This window comes from Passer domesticus, chromosome 2 (genome assembly GCF_036417665.1).
Source record: "Passer domesticus isolate bPasDom1 chromosome 2, bPasDom1.hap1, whole genome shotgun sequence".
Lineage (NCBI taxonomy): Eukaryota > Metazoa > Chordata > Aves > Passeriformes > Passeridae > Passer > Passer domesticus.
The window spans coordinates 39,474,755-39,493,907 of NC_087475.1; the positions used below are offsets into that span (position 1 = coordinate 39,474,755).

General features: G+C 37.6%; 1 protein-coding gene and 1 long non-coding RNA gene across 13 annotated transcripts in view; one reads left to right on the top strand and one right to left on the bottom strand.

The window, feature by feature from the left end:
• NALCN (sodium leak channel, non-selective) overlaps nucleotides 1–19,153 on the top strand; it is a 234,197-nt gene that overhangs the window by 44,067 nt on the left and 170,977 nt on the right. For 6 of the 9 annotated variants that reach the window (XM_064408342.1, XM_064408338.1, XM_064408339.1 and 3 more), the window contains one exon: nucleotides 8,272–8,426. The exons of 1 other annotated variant lie outside the window; for it this stretch is intronic. In XM_064408342.1, the coding sequence (XP_064264412.1) occupies nucleotides 8,272–8,426 (155 nt within the window). Of the gene's footprint in view, nucleotides 1–3,151; nucleotides 3,171–8,271; nucleotides 8,427–19,153 lie in introns of those variants that run through there. 2 more of the 9 variants (XM_064408344.1, XM_064408346.1) reach the window with 2 other exon arrangements.
• LOC135293786 (uncharacterized) lies at nucleotides 8,925–14,798 on the bottom strand. Of its 4 annotated transcripts, none has more exons than XR_010355873.1 (4): nucleotides 14,530–14,798; nucleotides 12,574–12,654; nucleotides 12,210–12,298; nucleotides 8,925–11,825 (listed from the first exon to the last, which is right to left on the bottom strand). It is a non-coding gene; the product is annotated as an uncharacterized LOC135293786 (long non-coding RNA). The 4 variants fall into 4 exon arrangements; XR_010355874.1 differs by lacking the exon at nucleotides 14,530–14,798 and adding an exon at nucleotides 13,372–13,805; XR_010355872.1 differs by lacking the exon at nucleotides 12,574–12,654 and having other exon boundaries at nucleotides 14,530–14,796.

Below are 19,153 nucleotides of genomic sequence, written 5' to 3' on the forward strand. Positions count from 1 at the left end.
GTTATTTGGGCTTGTTGATTTGAATATAATTATCCCTAGCAGATGCTGTCTGGTATTCTCTTCAGTTGCTAATTCTTGATTAGTAGAATCTGTGTTTGCCAAGCTAAAATGTAAAATATGGAATGTTGCCAAAGCTTAAGCTTTGTGTTTATGTTGTTTGTAAAGTCATGAGTCATTAAGCATGCCCTATCTTATCTTTCAATATGATAAAAGTAATGAATAGATATAAGAGAAAATCTGTTTCCAGAAAGAGTTGAAAGCTTTATTGTTATAATTACAGATATAATTATGAGAAACATTAAATATGGATGAAGATTTCGCACTTACAGTTTAAAAGATAACACAGATTTTGTTGTTGGATTAAAAACAGGAAACTGGCTTTGAAATTATGGTACATGAAACTTTAGATTTAAATTTGACCAAAAGTAAAACATTTAAAAATGACCCTCAGGAATACTTAGGATTACTAAGGTTATAAAACATCAGAGGAAGAATTGTGCCTAAACAAATCTGCAGTCCTTAAACCAGAGAGATACTCTCTGACATTTCTTTCACTTTCATCAGTGATTTTGGATGACAGTTACTGGATTCTCTGGAACCTGTAATAGCTCCAGCAGCAGCATTGTTCTAAGTTGCCATCTCTTTCTGCACAAATTAGAAGGTGTATCAGTAGAACTCAACTGCAGTATGGTGCCATTTCTCTGAAGTTAACAATCATGTATGTGTCTCACTACAGTGACAGGAAAGTTCACTCACACTGAGTGTACATTGAAATAATTATGCCCAATCATATGATTTACTACTGCAAATTTTAGAAATATCAGTATCAGTGATTTATTTGTAATATTGTCCTTGTTAAGCTGAGGTCATAATGGGGTAATAATTATGAAAATAGTAAACAGTAGACTTCGTGAAAGAAAAAAAAGCTGTTAAAATTATTATAGGACAATATTGTTATTATTGTAACATTTGTGCAGGAGCAGCTGTTATTATTGTTAGGCCTGTAAAAAGAGCACTAGTGTAAGGAAGTAGTCTAGGAACCATCTCTTTAGCAGCACTTGTATGTGCAGATTTTCCCACTTAGAGAAGAAAAAGAAGGAGAAAAGTACTTGATTGGATGAGCACACAAAGCATGAAGACATGGCTTTGGAAATAAGAGATAAATATAAAAGGAAAAATCAAAGGAAATTTTGACCTAGGTGCTTAGATTGTTTTCATAGCCAATATGCAATACCTTTCTCAATTTTACTTTTTGCAAGGACTCAGGCAAAAAGCAAGCAAGTTTCCATCTTGGCTTCCTGTCTTTCAAGTTCCCAGAGTTCTGAAAACAAATGAAACTCGGAGTACTAAATAAAAATTCAAATATTTTTTACTACCTAATGGTATCATCAGGTGTATAGCAATTGCCATGAATTATCTGAACCTTTAAGAGGATAAGTTCTAATTAGAAAAGTAATTTAAAACTTCCCATCTGCACAAGGTTTCTGTATAATATTGTCATAAAAATCTTAATCACAGATTTTCTCATTTTTATTGGTATAAAATTACAGCCATTAATTATAGTTATGCCACGAGTATTTTTTCTTTTTACCTCCGTAAATTCTCTTCCTTAAAGAAAGTCTTTTGGTTGAAGAACAAGATTATATGCTCTATAGCTGGCTGAAGGTACAAGGGGAAAACAAACTAAGGCTGATTACTTGGCTGATCATAGGAAGTGTAATTTTTTAGTAACTTGAAGGGTTTTTAACTTGATGCACTTTCCCATGGGCAGGCATTTGGTGTTACTGGTGTATCCAAGATGCTCAAGTAGGACACAGGATCTCAGAGACCTGTGACCACCTAGATCAGCATCTAAATCCTGAGGGCTACCAGGAGGCATCCCCAAGGCAGCAGTAATCAGTGTGAGGAAAATAAAATTGAGTTACAAGTTTTAGCTATTTGCATGGACTCAGTTATGAGAGGGAGCTTTAAATCTAGAGTGTGAAGTGTTGGTGACTAAACAACTTATTCTGCATTTGGTGTGAGACTCTGTTCTTTTGTATGATTCAATAAATTAGAAATATATTTGCAAAAAATAAGTTTTTATTTGCTACCCTAGCAATTAGCATTTACAATATCAGATTTGTGACTTGAGAGGTTCTGCTACCATTAATATACATCTATACATATTTTGCTTTTATATTTTGTTGTTTCAAAAAAAGCTCCAAAACATTGTTAAAAACAGAATGCTTATGACACAGCTGACCTTACTTTCCCACTATGAATTCAGCTTTTAAATTGCATCTCATTTGATAAACTACTGATAAAAGATAAAATTTAAAGCTTTAAAAATAGGTTCATGGGCTATAATAATTGTGTTCAATGGTGCAGAGAAGTTGTTTTATGGTAGCAGATCACAGCAGAATAAAGAAAAATTAATTAGATATCACTGACCTATATATGTAAGAGAGCAGTGTATTAATATTCATCACATAACTTGACTAAAGTCAATGTAGAAACACAGTATTACTTCATCAGAAAGCATTTATTGAGAGATCCTAGCTCAGCATTCATTTAATTTGAGCTTCAGTAGCAAGGTCTGTGTAGCATGGAGTTCTCTGGATTTATGTAAATTTTATTGCTAGTCTCACTTGCTTGGTGCTTTTCCCTTGTGTCCTGGCAGTATGGCAAAGCAGAAGCATCTCTTCCGAAACATATGGGATTAGAATTTTTTTTCAGAATTGCATGTTCAGTTAGACATCTAGCAGAAGAAAAAATTGATATCTAAAAGAAAAATCTTTTCTTAATCATCTGATCTAAGTTTATTTTTGAATTAGTACTTTCTATACAGCAGTGTCCATTTTTTGTTTAGGTTCTATCACTTCCTGAATTTATTGCTTGACATTAAATCACAGTTATTGAGAGTAACCTTTAAAATCTTCAGAACTGCATAATCTTTCTCTGTTCTCATAGGTTTTTGTTATCTTTCATCATATGCTTGGTGTGATTTTGATGAAGCTGGATTCATAGGGTCTCCCAGGTGTCGTGGTTTGGCCCGGAAATGTGTTTTTGGAAAGGTCTAAGTCGGGCCAATCAGGGGCCAAATTCAAAATTGGCAACGCCTCTGAGAACACACGGGGGTTAAAAGCAGGAGATTCCCAGAGAACTTCCTCTTTGGGAATCCTGCGTTGGTGAGTAGGTCTGGCCTCTCCCCTGTCCAGATGCGTCTGGGTGGGGGAGGGGGAGGCCATGACAGGGAGGAGGCCGGGAGCCCCAGAAGGTGCAGAGGTGGAGGAGAACATGCAGGGGTTGATGAGAATTGAGATGTCTGGGCAGCCCCCCCCGGAGAGAGAGACAGAAATTGTGCTGGCAACTCAGCCGGCCAGAAGCGGGGGATGCGTCGAGAGAAGGTGCCCGGCAGATGTGGGAGTCCTTGGGCAGGCAGAGTTGAAGATTTTAACCCCTTTGTAGACTAATAGAAACCTTACAAATACTGAATCCTCCTGAATCAGGATGAGGTGAGAGAGAGATGAGAGATGGGCAAGCGTGAGGAAAGCTGGAGGAGGAGAGAAGAATCCTGAGTGGAAGAGATGATGGAGTGGCCTTGGGCTGGACTCTTTCTTGTATAGCCATGGACAGACCCGTGTTTTTTTTCCCTGTGACCCAGAGACTGTATTTAGGGGCAGGCAACACCCAGGAGTCAAGAGTGAAGCAGCGGCGTGAACAGAGATGGCTGAAGGGGGTGTGAGATGCCCTCTGTCTCCACGGAGAGGAGGATCTCTGTTCATGAGGCCCCTCGGCCCCAGGGGGTGAAATGTGGGGGGACTGGTGTCCCAAAGTTGAGACTGTTCATAAGGCCCCTCGGCCCCAGGGGGTGAAATATGGGGGGGACTGGTGTCCCGAAGTTGAGAGACTGCTGCTTCTGGAAGTGGGTGGAGCATCTTTAAAGGGGGAGCCCTAAAAGCAGTCCTGGCCCGTGTCCAGTGGTGAGAGCACTGGACATGGGGGGGGGGAGAAGTCACGAGGGCCGATGTTCTCTGGATGGGGCCGTGGGTGACACGGAAGCACAGGAGGTTTTAATTGTGCTTCCGGGGGAGGCCTATGAGGCAAGGGGGGACTCCTCTCTCCCTGATGGATTTGAGGGTTGATAATTTGAGGGGTGGTGAATCTGTGGAGAAAAGGGAGGGGGAGGAGGAAGGTATTTGGAAGGTTTTCATTCTTAGTTTAGTATGTGTTCCTTTCTAGATTTGTAATAAATAAAGTGTTATGTTTTTTTTTCCCTCCATCCCCGAATGAGAGCCTGCTTTGTTCTGTTCCCGGGTCACATCTCACAGCCACCATTTTGAAAATATACCCTTCATGGGGGCCCTGGCATTGTGCCAGGGTCAAACCATGACACCAGGTCACTAATGAAAATGGATAACACAGAACACAGTGCCAATTCCACTGAGCCCCAGTTAATGTATTGCTCCCTGTTTGGAAGCTGCAACATTGCTAATTATTTGCATCATGGTCTACCAGCCATTTTTTATGTCTGCTATGATATTTTTAACATGCACTAGCTGTCCAGTCAGCAGCTGAGCAGTGCCTGGTTTTGTACAGGGACAGACATAGGGTTCCTTTTAACAAATACAGAAAATCCTTCAGCTCCAGTTAAGTAATTTTTACTTATTAACTTCTTTACCTAATCAACCATTTGAAATTATTTTTTGTTACCTTATCAATAAGTATACAACTTAGGTTTTGCTTTCGGCGTTTTTTTTCGATTATCTGGAAACTGCACAAGAAGCTTTCTAATTTGGAATGGCTTTCCAAATATCTTAGATAATTAATATAATATCTTAGAAATTAATATGGTATCTTAGAAAATTAATAGAATACCAGAATAAAAAAAAAGTCTTTTTTTTTCCTCCCATCTGTATTTTCAGCGGAGAAAGGCTAGCAGAAAACAGGAAGCTAGAAACTATCACTGTAATTTGTCTCTTAAGGTGTGAAAACCCCTCTTTGAAGAACTGCTGTAATAAGTAGAAGGTGCTGAAAGAGGGATTGTTCTCACATGAGCACATGGTGGTTGAAAGACTAGTTTTGTAACAGATGCCATGGAAAACTGTCACTGTACTCCCAAGAGACATCAATTCATGTCCTTGCTTTGGTATACATATGTGTGTAATCATAACATTCTTCAGGAACTCAAAACCATGTCAGAGCAACAGTCCTATGTCTTTTGAAACAATCTTGTTATTGAAAGATGCCTATCAAGTGAAGTAGAGTCAATTATCTCCTTCCCCATCCTTGGCATTCCTGTGGAGAACTAATTTCTCAGCTTGCGTGTTGGGTTGGTGCTGCACTTTACAGACACTGAATACTCTGCACAGAAATATTGTTTAACTACAGAGATAAAATATTTCTTGTTCATAAATTTATTCAGGCAATTTATCCTGTTCAGAAAGACATTTAAGCACATTGCCTAATTGAACTTTTGAGATGCTTAAAACTAGTTACGGGCTGAATCAGTATCTCAGTACTTAATTGACACTGAGTATAGCCAATGAAGCAATAAAATTTAAATCATCTTATATTGAAAACATCTGGTGATATTCTAGCCACTTCTAGATATCTGATATTCTCTAGTCCATGTGTACTAGTCTAGGCTTATTTACTGTCTTGAGGGAGAACACAACTTGCCAAGGGATAGTGATCCAAAAAGGCCTGTATCTGTACAAGTACTATAAGCAGAGACTCTTCATTTTTAGCCTAAATCATATTCAGTGCTAGGAGACAGCTTTTCTTCTTTCCTTCAAAAGGAGGTTAAATTAAAAAAAATTATCTAAGTTTAAATGAAGCACTTAAATGAATGCTTTGTATTGCAGTGATTGAGAGCCAGCAATGCTTTTAATAATATGCCCTCATGCTGCTGCCCTCTTGGGATTTGAGGGATTTTCTAATGCAAGCCATAATGGGTAATTCATTAGCTACCAGTAGCTGGGGTTCTGAATCTGCCTGAGCCAATAAATTAATTTTAATTTCTAAAAATATATTTAAAATACGGTTTTATGTTAATCCCATATATGATAATGGCTTTTGGAAAGCAGCATCATAAATCTAACATAAAGCATCAAACTGGGTGTGAATTAACATCTAGTTTAAAGAAATTAGGGTGAACAGATTAATTTTGAAATACTTGAATGACATGTGCTGAGCATATTTACAAACGTGGAACAAATACACATATGCTTGTGTATCTGTCTGTCTTTTTGGTTATGCACATTGCTGAATTTCTGGGTGTTCTTTAAAACTCCATCTGGAATTGTACATGTCTCTGTGTGCATCCATGCAGATATTTATGTCTCTCTGGTATCATAAAGAAATGACTACAGGATAGATGCCACAATTATTACTTATCTGCATTTATAATTGCCTGTGAAAAAAAATTTGTAGGATGTTTTGGTTTCACACTGACAGATTTCAAATAATGTAATGCTATTCCATGCAGTGCATAAAAGCAATAAAAATAACGTAATTAAAGCTTCTGTTTGCCCAGTTTAGTTGTCAAAATGCATCTGTGAGTTAGATTAAAGGAAAAGGACTTTCAGAAGAACAATAAGTTACTAATTATACTAAAGGGCAAGCGGAAAAGTTTCACCTTTTCTTTGGTCAAGCAAGATAATTTTAAATTATGTATTTTAAGACTCTAGTTGATGCCTCAGGATAACAGAGTGAATACTACAACTTTTTTTTTTCGTAACTTTCAGCAATTCATTTTGGGTGGTTTTATGTCAAAAGTCTCTGCTGTAACCAGGTAGTCAAAATCAACCTGAACATGAATGGAAAAAGCCATTTACTATTTTATTTCTCAGATTAGAACTCACTGTGATTAGCTTTTCATGTCTGATTTGAAATTGCCCTAGAACTGAACCAAAAATCAGGATTTTTCATTTGCTGGATGAGAGGGTACAAGCAGGGAGAAAAACAGTTGTTGCTTGGCTCATCCAGCACAGTTGGAGCCTTATTTGGACCTTTCTTCTCTTTGGTTTACCCAGCGGCCCCATAGCATAGGTAAAGTGAATCCCCACTTCTGTGCTGTGCTGCTTTGCAGACCCTGGCAGGGACCTGCTCAGGGTGGAGAGGGTGGTTTCCTAAGGTTACCTCTTAACTAAACTAGTTCTGGGAAAATGGGGTGATCAGTCTGTGACAAAGGACTGTGTAGTGTGATTATTAACCAGGCACTGTAAGTGATTAGGGGGAATCAACTGCCTGAGCTTCTCCTTCCCAAAGTTTGGGAGTACTTAGATAACCCATATTTATGTGTCCATGCCACGGGCATATATTTAATAGAACAGAGAGCAGCAACCTTGTTCTCCCTATCCTTCTAGCTTCTGTGGCCCTTTGCGCTGGCGCTACCTAAATTCCCAATGTGGTCCAGTGTGACAAAGCCTCCAGAAGCTCAACCACAGCTGCCAGAGAAATTGGGAAAACAAGTGATGCTCAGCCTCTGACAGCAGTCAAAAATGGCCAACACTGTGACATTGTGTTGGGGCACTGGCCCTTGTCTCATGATCTTTCTATTTTAAAATATTGTGGTCACTCATATAAATCAGCTTGAACCAATTCAAACCAGTTCACATTTTTTCATCTCTTATACCAAATTATTATTGGACTGACCCAAAAGTAAGTCAGAAATCTGTTTCAGTCACAGCAGTGCCTAGATACTAATTGCACTACACATGCAGTGGTTTGATTTCTTTCCTGTGACCCTTCATCTGTGGTGGAAACCTGTACTGAACAAGTTACAAGAAGCTGAATACATACTCTGATGACTGACAGGTCATCCACAAGGATCATTCTAAGGAGTGTCAAAGCAAGCAAGCAAGCACAGGTAATGCCATTGTAAGTCAAAGTCATATTCATAGTACTGACTGCAGTTGAACACATCCAAGGTCTGCAAAGGAGCCTGAAACGTTGTCTTCAAATTGCATTAAAGAGCAGTTGGAGCTGCTGAATGTTAACTCTTCCATTTCTTGGAGAGTTTCCATTTTTAAGAGGTCTCTAGGTATTATATGAAATTTCTGCTGGTAGTATTTGTACTGTCATTACATAAGGATGAAGTTTCAGGAGTGTATTAGCTTGTTCTTTACAGTAACTGCTTAATTAATGTAAACAGTGTATACCAAAGAACATCAGATAGTAAAAATAACAGCTGATGAACTTTTCCCTTTAGTCCTCTCACTTTCAAATATTTAGTTTTGCTATGGACTGAGTTTATGTAACAACTTAATTTTGTATTTTTCACAGAAATGTAACCTGGAATAATTTAGCTATCCCAGACACCCACTGTTCCAGAGAGCTAGAAGAAGGTTACCAATGCCCACCTGGATTTAAATGCATGGACCTTGAAGATCTGGGACTAAGCAGGCAAGAGCTGGGCTACAGTGGCTTTAATGAGATAGGTCTGTCCTACTGGTAAAATCCATTTCAGTATCCATTTAAAACTGTTTTTTAAATGAATGGAGCAGATAGTTCATGTCTGTGCTGAAAAGACATCAAGTGCAATCAGTATTCCACTCAAGTAGAGCACATGCTAGAAAGAGAAGTGGTGCTATTTGCTTTGCAGTTATGATATATTTTTATATTGCCTGGGATCGTAGGATTTAAATACCTTTAAAACAATGCCTTTGTAAAGAGTCAACTGTTGATTATCACCAGTATGCAAATGCAATTACTAATTTCTGTTTTATTTTTTATTCATTTTAGAGCATAACATCCCTTCTGTTTGTCTAATTTTAGTAGTAATTTCCATGAAAAAAACTTTTTTATCCAGAATTACTTTGATAATCATCTTGTTACTAAGCAGAAGATATGAGAAAAAATGATATAATGTATCTGTGTCAATCTTGATCCAAACTGTCTTAAGTCAGACCATCAGCCAAAAAATGATTGAGAGTCTGGCAGATTTTGCAATACAGGTGCAATTTGTGTTCTGTGCAAAGCACTGCAGTCACCAGGAGAATACATTGTCTGACAGCTGCAATGTATTGTGCCATCCCCTTGAGGAAATGAGTGTAGAACACAAAAGCAGGAAAGGTGGCAAGAGCATGGGCAGCTGTGGTAAGATCCACACTCAAATGGAAAATAGGCAGTTACTCTGTCAAAACATTGTGGTTATTTCACATTTATTGAGCAGACAAAGGTTCAACAGAAGCCTGCAGCTGTAAATTTTCATTTCAGGACAGGTAGGGAAGTACCTTCAAATGATAGAGCATACCCACAGGCTGAATTCTTTCTGATGCATCACTTTGTCTCTGATAAAGGGCTTTTTGGTTTTTTGGGGTTTTTTTTTCATTTTTCTGGCTTGAGCTCCAGACTGTTATCCCGGCCTCAGCTGAATTTGAAGGTAATGAATAGGTTTAATGACTGAAATCCAAAAAAAGGTTTTTTGAGTATTGAAAGCCTTTGTAGCTGAAATTGCTTCAGATGGTTCCTGAATATTTAGGTTTCTGGATATACACAATGAGCCACAGAGTTTTAAGGAAGCCTCAGAGTCCTGCTACAAGTACTCTGGGATACCAGATAATTAATAAACAAAAGCTGCCATTTATGTCCTTTCTTTTTACTTGTGAGTAAGGGAGAAAAACCTGATTTCAGCCAAGCTACATTCTGTTCCCTCTGCAAGTCAGAAGCATACCCTTTGTTCCAGTACTTAGATGGATAACCCCATAGATAGTACCAAATCTTCTATAATTTTTTCCTCTGTAGACCTCAAAGGATAATCCTGTGTTATCTCTCAGTCAGCCATCAGATTTACTGTCATGCCTGGATGAACATGGGCTGTGTTCACACTAGAACGTAAAACCATCCACATTCAAGTTCTGTAATACCCTGGGTAGTCTGGGAGGAGAGCATGAGATAGGGGTATTGCCAGAATAATTAGGCCTCAGATTGAAATCACCCTTCTTATTTTGTTATGAAAAAAGTATTTTTTGGCATTGAAGGGTGTTCCAGCTGCCCACCTGGTCATCAGGGAAAACTAGTTGCAGTGTCTTAGACAAGCTTCAGTGGGTAGAAGAGTTGAACAAGACCCAGAGTGCTTAATAAAGGACACCAGCTTGTTTTTAATGATGGAGGCAGGTTGCCAAAGACAGGTGAAATAGTTTGTCCATGGATGCCTTCAAAACAGACTAAAAAAAAACAGGAATGAAACGCTGGTCTCTTGAGTCACAATGCTGTGCTTTAACAATATTTATTTCTGAGTATTGCATTTGAAAGGCCAGAGATTGCTAATAGACCTAGGAGACTTATAATTGATAAGTAGTTTTTGTCTAGAAATAGGGAACCAGGATATAACACCCCTCAGAAGAGAACCCAGAAGTTAAATTGAATATCAATTGAAGGCTGATAACTAAACTTTAAAATACTATGTAAGACACAGAAGCTTTCCAAAAAAATGTTAAATAAGGTTCCTCAAATTAGGATTGTTATTAACAGGATTATAACCTGCAAGTTCATCCATATTTTATAAATATCCATTTTGTGATGCATCTTTTTGTGTAGTTAACGGGTAAGTAATTAAATAAATATTTTCTGTCTAATTTACTATTTTTTGGTACATTCATTGGTATTTCATTTGCAGATATTATGATGCAGCCTGTCCTGTTGGATCCTCAAATCTATCATTACAAAAATCACAAGAGTGTAGCAGTTTGGCAGCTACTGTATAATTAGTAACTCTTAATTTGTGGCATATAAGTACAAGCTGTGAATATTTGCATTTGATAATTTCTGTTATTTTTCTTCTCTTGAAAATAAAAAGGAGGGATTTTTACTATTTTATTAATGGGTTAAGACCAATGTGTCCTAATCAGATAAAAGTTATCAGAGTTTTTAATATTGTGAATATGCCAATTAGGTAGCTTCGTATTTGGAAAACATCTTTATTTTGGCCATGCCCTGGTCCCATTTTTATAAGTGGCTTTGACTTAAAAGATGAAGGTTGGAAATCTGATAGTGTAAGGCTTGGTACTTATTTAAATATATTAAATATATTTATTTTCCAAGTTTTCCATTTTTAATTTTGAGGTGTTCTATTTATCTGTTTTATGTATGCTTCCATGCAAGTATATACGTATTGTTTAAGGAAGAACATAGTTATAGACTACTGATAAATGTGAAGTTATCTTGTCAAAATAATTTAAGCCATCTCCTTCTGATGAGAAGCAGACTTCATGTGTTTTCCAAGCAACTTATTGTGTTGCTTCATTGTCTGCCCTCTTAGGAAGATTTTCATAAAGTATAACCTGACTCTTTCTTCTTTATGGAATTTAAGATCATAATTTCTCACCTTATTCACTACTGGCATAGACAAAACCTTAAAAAAAAATGTGTCTGCATCTTTTATTATGCCTTCCATATGGTTCTAAATGTTTCAATCTTTTGCTAGAAGACTTGGATTTTATACCTTAAATTGTTCCTACTCTCCTTCTCTAGACCTTCTCTGGCTGATCCACCAGCTAGTTGAAATGCAGTCCTGTCAGAATACCCCAGCAGAGCCATTATTTTATCTGGTTTTAAGCTCTGCTACAATTTCTACATTCCAGAGAGATGTTTTCCTTTTTCATGTTTTTCTAATTTATTACAGCCCTTGTGTCTTACTGAAAGATCTGCCATAACTGTTTCCCATCCTTTATTTGTTTATTTATATATTTATTTTTAAATGTAAACCCTTGCATTTGTCTCTGTTGAATAGCATACTTACTTTTGTTTTTCCAGACTATTTCTTCAATTTGCAAGATCTTCAGGAGTTTTAATTCTGTCCTCCTGATTACTTGCACTACCTTTTAGTTTACTTTTATCTGAAATTACATGAGTATTATTTATTTTCAAACAACCTGACCAAGAGAAAAAATAAATAGAACCAGACCAAGATTAGACTCTAAAACTTTGACAGTCTTCTTTTCTGACATTGTTTCATTAATAGCTGCTGGTAAGGACACCTAACAAATGGTTTTGCACCCACCACAGACCAATGTCCCCTAGCCATATTCCTGTGCGTTGTCATGGTGAGACAATGTTAAAAGCCTTTAAAAGCCTATTAAAATATGCAGTGTTTCCTTTCTCTTTACAAAACTTGCCTCCATTCCACATTTGTACAACAATTATACAGGAAGATTTGTGCCATAGGTTCTCAAGTGCCTGCGCTCTTTAATGTACATCAATAACATACACAACATACTTACACAAGATGCTTGTGAAGATCATTTTTGCAACATGGGCCACGTCAGCGTATATCTACAGCTAATGCCTCTGTCCTTTAATGTACATATTTCTAGATTGCATGTAGAATTGGATAAACACCGATTAGTATTGCCAGCTTTGCAAGTGTAATCTCTAAGAGTGAGTTACTAAAATCCGGGGAAGTTCTGTCTGGCAGTACCTCTGGAAAAGTTACAAATAAAAGTCACAGAGGTCTATCTCATAACTGTTCATGCAACTATAGAATTAATGAAATATGAACCAATTAGATAAGCTCACAGTACCTCAAATCCTTTTGTTTAGGAAGTTCTGAAATGGGAGGAAGGAATAGTGAGGAAAGAATGATACCTCTCTAGGTGATCTGACTTCAGCTTCATCAGGTTTCCCACCATTCAACCTGATGGGAGGTTACAGGAAGTTCCTGCTTTCCTACAGAAAATTGCTCATGAACTCAGTAGAAACCCAAGTACTCTTTCCAACAGTTAGACACAGAACTTGACTTCTTAAGCAGGTGTTGTTCTTACACAGTGTGAGCCTTAATACAAAATTGAATCTTTTATTCTTCAGGATGCCTGAGAGATTTTTTTGAATGCTACCTGTGGGGCTGAGTGGAAGTAAGAGAAAGGGATATGAATGAAAGGCTTGGCTGGCTGTGTGGATGTGGGTAGCAAAATTCCTTGCTATTGTCTCTACCTGTATGGTACTGACAAGCTCTTCTTTTTCTCAGATTTCTTAGCTGGTTTTGATTTGGGCTTCTGTAAAGAGGTTGATGTTTTCTTCATCTTAGAACAGCCTTCAGCCTTGTGTCCCACTGAGAGCATCGGGTATATTCACAGCTAGCCTGTTTCTTTCTGATTTTATTCTCTTCTCTGTTTTTTCCCTAGCTATGTTTAATTGCATAGGGTATAGCCGAGACCGTGACAGTATTATGAAGTGTGTAAAAGAAGTTAAGCTAAATATTGAGAAAAATTACTTTTTTTGTGAACAGACACTACTAATTGTAAAAATTATTAGTCACAAATACAATATGATTGTATTTTTTTAAGTATTTGCATCTGATATACCTAAAAAGCATAAATATATTTCTTGAATTAAATGAGAGCATACAAGTCTTGGGAATTGGAGGGTTATGATAAGTATTTTTACCTTACATCTCACTGTTAATCTGAGTGTCCATCTACCTTTAGTCAATGTTTATCATGGCAGCAACTGCTATCAGGGCCACACTAAGGACACTAGCAGAGCTGTCTATGTGGGTGCTGTTGAACAGGGTGCCTCCTAGATGCAAATATGCAAGAATCAGTCCTGTTGTTGGATCCTGTACAGACTTCCTCCTTACCTGCACTTTCCACATAGTACAGAGTCTTTTACATTCAGGTTTTTGTTACATCAGCTAGTAATCATTCCACCTGCCTCATGGGTGCAATCATCTGCAATCATCTACAGCTGTAGACTTGCAGCACATCACTGATTTTAGTCTTCACATAATTCTGGAGAAGGTGTTTTTGTGATTTACAGTGCTACATATTGCTTCAAATAGTCTCAAAAGGAAAAGGAAGTCCCAAATAAAGATACCTAAGGTTTAAAAATATTCTACAAAATAAGCAAGAGAAGTTAAAACTTCTCTTTTTTTTTTCAGAAGTTAAAACTTCTGAAAGGAGAAGAGGATCTAATTCTATCCTTATTATCAACCAATCTAAAAATTGCTAGGGCCAGTAACCTATCAAATGAGACTTGTACCTGCAGAGAGTCTTTGACAAAGACTACCATAGTAATGGCCATTTTACATATAGGAGATAAACACACATATTCCATTACAGAGAAAACAAATTTTGATGGCAAGGAGTGCTTCAAAGCCCATATATGAAGACTACATCTGTATTAACATTACTCACCTTACAGCAGAAGTGAACACTGTTAATTGGCACATTGGTTCATTGTGAACCAGCAAAATAATCTGATTTATGGCCTGTGAAACAGCAACAGAGCTTTGGGTCTTAGATATTTTCTGCTTTTATTAAAAGGGCTTCTTCCTTCTAATATGGGACCCAGAAATTATATATAAGGGCCTTTTTAAAATTGATAACTATATGAAAAAAGTTTATACGTCACTGTGAAAAATGTCTGCCATGACTAGATTAAAAGTTAACCTAAATTAATGTTTGTGAAAGGAAACTGCACAGTGGAATCAAATTTCCTCAATTCACTTATAGGTATTGTTTTAATAAAACACTCATGCAAAGATCAATATAACCCCTTTTTTATGCAGAAATTGAAATTTTATCTACCAAACATGACACTTACTTTGGTTCTCTCACAAGTCCTCATAGGATGGGGAAAATACCTGTGCATGTGCAACCCTTTGGCATTGCAAAGGCATTGCTCTTAGACTGAAAGATTGGATGGCATTAGGTCCATTGTTCAGAAGGAAAGAATCAAGATTAAGTTAGTATGCTGTGAATCTGGATCTGCCACAATCCGTTAAGTACATTTTCCATTGGAGATTTTAATATTTCCAAGAGATTGGGTACCTGTCTCTTGGATTAGAATTCAGAATGGCCACAGAGTTTGTTGAGTGGTGTGATATCATAAACACTTAACAAAAATCTGGAGAAGGAGGAAGGATGCTCACACCAGTCTCAAAAAAAAGCTGAAAAGTGAGTCTAAATCAGATGCCAAATTAGGTAGTCCTAGAAACTGCAGGCATTCAGAGCTACAAGTCCATTTGTTTATGTGGATATCTATATGATAAAGTAGATGTGACCCATGTTTTTCTGTAATAGTGCAGTGGTCAAAGCAAGAGACCTCCATTCTGGAAGGATGCCCTACTAATCTCTATGCATGGGCTGAGCAGAGCATGGTTCCTTCCTTTTTCCCCTGACTCTGCGGCAGCAGGAATTCCCACTGCAGGCACCTTAAGAAAGCAAGCAACTGGAGGCTTGCTCTAAAGGGAGTTCTACAAAGACTTTCTCCTCATCATTCTTCTGTGAAATTATTTCAAATTTGTCTCCATGGACCACCTCACCTCAAGATGGATAAAACCACCTTTAACATTTTAGGAGGCTGAATGGCATACCAAGATGAAAGAGAACACTTGAAAATCTGACTTGACATTCTAGCTGCCACTGGATGAGAAAAGTGCCCTTCGCTGGTGGCAGAAGCTGACCTTTTAGTTACTCTGTCACTACCCACCCACTTCACCCAGGTGGCTTGGCTCTCTTGGTGGCAGGATTATCAGCCACTTGGTCTTGCCAGGTCCCTGGCATAGTCAAGAGGGGCAATTGGATTATGATTGATTAGTTGTGCTAAGCAACTGACTTTACCAGCTCTGAGGCTTCAACCTCCATGAAAATCAGTTAATTATGAGCAGATGAGCAGAATAAAATTTGCATTAGCAGGTTATTTGCTCAAAGTAGGAGATACAGCTGATAGTAAAGAGGATTGTGAGGATTTTTATCAGACTCCCAACATGTGTTCTTCCTCCATCCACTGCTCTTTTATGTGTCTCCTAAATGAAGCTGGTGTCCCTTTGCACAGACATAGAGAGCCAGAAATGCAGATCAGCATCACCACTGCAGCCTGAATCCCTGGGCTCTGAGTCATTTGGTATCTGGGATAATAGAAAGCAGTGAGGAGATGTGATTGTTTATTCAGAGCTTCCATTTAATTGTACTCATTGAAGGCTGAAAGGTTGAGCTCTTACAAAATAAGCATTGGTTCAATAATCATTTCATCAGAACATTCAGTCAGACTATTTTAATGTATGGATAATATGTATGCTTGATACAAGTATTGAGTTTTCATGCTCTGTTTATCATAGCAAGTATATCATAGTATTAAATACTTTTATAAATGGGTCTAATTTATTCCACTAATGCACCTCTTTGATTCAGGCACTTTCATGCACAGTGTCTAGTAGAAGCTCTCTTTATCCATGACTTCAGCCTGTGGAGTTATCATGTGGTAACATGACAAGTGATAGTGATGTTAATGTGTGAAGGTGTCAGAATGTAATTAGGGAAGTCATTCAGATTGTCTAGTAATAAAACACATATTTTCTAAATGTGAGCCAAAATGACTTAAAGCATGCCCCATTAGTCCACTGATTGAGAAACCACTAGAAATCATTATTTCAAAAATGGTGATAGATTATTTTTTTCCACTGGAATTCCTTCCTAGGCCTTGCAGATAGAGAACAATAGAGCACTGACTCCAGCTGAGGCACTGCTGGATAAGTCTCCACTCGGAGAATTTCACTTATTTGTTTTACTGCTAATTAACATACTATCACTCATTTGGGTACTAAGAACTAGAGAAGGCTAACAGTTAAGAGACTTATTGCTTGTGAGTAGAAACAAAAATGAAGACTAAGCAAACTTAACTTATCAAAGTGTGCTTAGAGGACAAAAATATTCCCAGCCTTGGCAGCATCCATGTCATGTGGCTATCTTGTATTGCATGGTAAAGCAGAGTCTGGTAAACCAACACCCTGCAGATAACAGAGAGCAATATTTTTTTCCCTTGGCATATCCCCACATTCTGCAAAGTAGACCTTATATTTTGATCCTATTTCTAAACCTTTTGGATGAGAAATATTAGCAGGAATTTTAAAATTAGCTGCTTAATTTTACGAGTGGGTCATCAGTTCTTCAGTTTCCATAACTGTGCTGTGGGGTGGGATCGTGGTGCTCCACTGCTTCTATGGCAAGGATGTCCCACCTTATGCTTGTCCCTTGACCCCCTTAAATGAATGCTTGTGGTTCATTTCTTTATGAACTTTAGCTCAACTCAAAATAGAGGTGTCTATGTTTTATTCAGATACAGTGCTGTGAAAACATTTGTGCTGCTACATTGGCAGGGCGCAAAGACACTCATAATGGATTGTTAACTCCACAATAGTTGTTTCTTTATTTGGTGATGACCCTGTCCATTATACCTGTATTCTCCATTTAGATGTAAGTTCATTTGAGGTTTCATAAACCTTATAATCACACTAACATGTCTTAAGGTATTTCCCAGGATGACTGGCTAGCAGCAGACTGGTTTTAGAAATGCTGATATTCTCAGTATGGAGGTATCTGCTGAGCAGACACTGAGGGATTGGCCCTTATTTACTGACTTCCTTTGGTCAAAATATATATATATGTTGTTTATCTTTTGTAAATCGCTTGCTCTTGTAGCCTGGCAGGACAGGGATCACAACCCTCTATTAACTACATATGTAAGTGATTAACCTTACAGATACTTTAAAAATGCAGTTTTTCTTACTCAATAGTTATGGAAAAGGTTTATAAAAAGCAGACCAATGCATGTGATTTACTGTTTCTTCCCGCTAAAGATAAGATGTGGTAGTTACCAAACAATGTGGCACTGATAGAAATTTTAAGGTGAGTGGCAATTATCTCTACTTAGCAAAAATTCTGTGGCACATAGCAAGATTATTATTTCTATAGGACTGAACAGGCCTTTCAACCCTGAATGTTCAGTGGAAAACCAGTGGGTTTTAATGAAAGGTTATATCTCAACTGGTGAGCTTGCATGTCTGAGGTCTTGGTTCTGTATGCTGTGTCTGTTGCCACCTACTGTTGTGACCCTGTACCAGCATTCCTGCTTGATTTCTGTGGGAGAAAGAGTCATGATATGTGGACAAGAAGGCAGCTGCTGCCCCACTTCCCTGCAGCTGAGGCACCATTGTCCTGCCACTCTGCAGCACACACTGACTGCTTAAACTGCTTGTACTGTGCGGGCCCACAGACATGACTGTGGTAAATGATATGTAAATATTGTGTGTACTCATGGTCACAGTAAGCACTTTGTATTTCTGTGTTAGGGATACCTAAACCTACAGAGGCTACTAAATACTTCTGATTTTGGACAATGGAAGAAGTGGCCTGAATTACAAAACAAACAAGCAAACGAACAAAACTAAACAAAAAGTCTGAACAAAAAACAAAACGAAGAAAACAAAACAAACAAAAACCCACACCCTAAAAATTAAACAAAAAATCCCCACCAGAACAACAATAAAAACCCCTTCCTTGGTATTTGATGTTCCTGTAGGCTTCAATTTTCTCAGTTAAGCCATTCTAGTTTCCTAATTAATTACGACTTTTTAAGCAGTGGATTAGGAAAAAATTGCACAAATAATGTCTGTAGAGTTAGCTCTTACACTAACAAGTGGTATGTGGGAAGTTGTAGAGTTCTGAAAACTTAGAGGAATTTGAGCAGCCCTCCAGAATTTTAATTTATTGCTGTGTTAATTCCAAAGTAATTGAGTCTTGCATTAAACCAGGCAATCAGGTGAAACTAATGTGAATGGATTAGTATAGTTGTACTGACAGTCGCAGAAAACTTTCCTGCTGCTGAGAATCTTCAGTGGAACATTCTTTTCCCTACCATTTCAGGGTTTTCTGTATTAGTGGTGGTGGCTAAATAGGTGAATCTATAACAGAATAAAACAAATTTCCATAAAACTTTACTTTTTCTTTTGTTCTCTCCTTTATTTGTAATTGTGGACCTTTCCTGGTGGGCATCTTTTGCTATTTTGATATATCACCTGTGTTGTTATGGTATGCTGCACAGAATTTAATCACCTGTCCAGTGTCTGTGCTGTGCACTTCTTTCTATCACTCTTTTATTCTAATCTGCTGCTGGGAATACAGAAAGAGCTTTTGGACTCTGAACTATTTTGGTTAGATTTCATTTTCAAAGTTATTATTTTTGAAGTTTCCTTTATAATACGCTATCTAATAAATACTTGTGTTACAGTGATGACAAAGATGACAATGTTAAAAAAAATAAGTCATACTTGCTGATGTTAGGTAAAAGGCCCATAAACTGTCAATGATCATAAGCTGAAAAAGGTGAAAGAGCAAAATATGGCAGAAAGGCAGACTTATTAGAAGGGTATAAGAAATTGAAAGTTGAG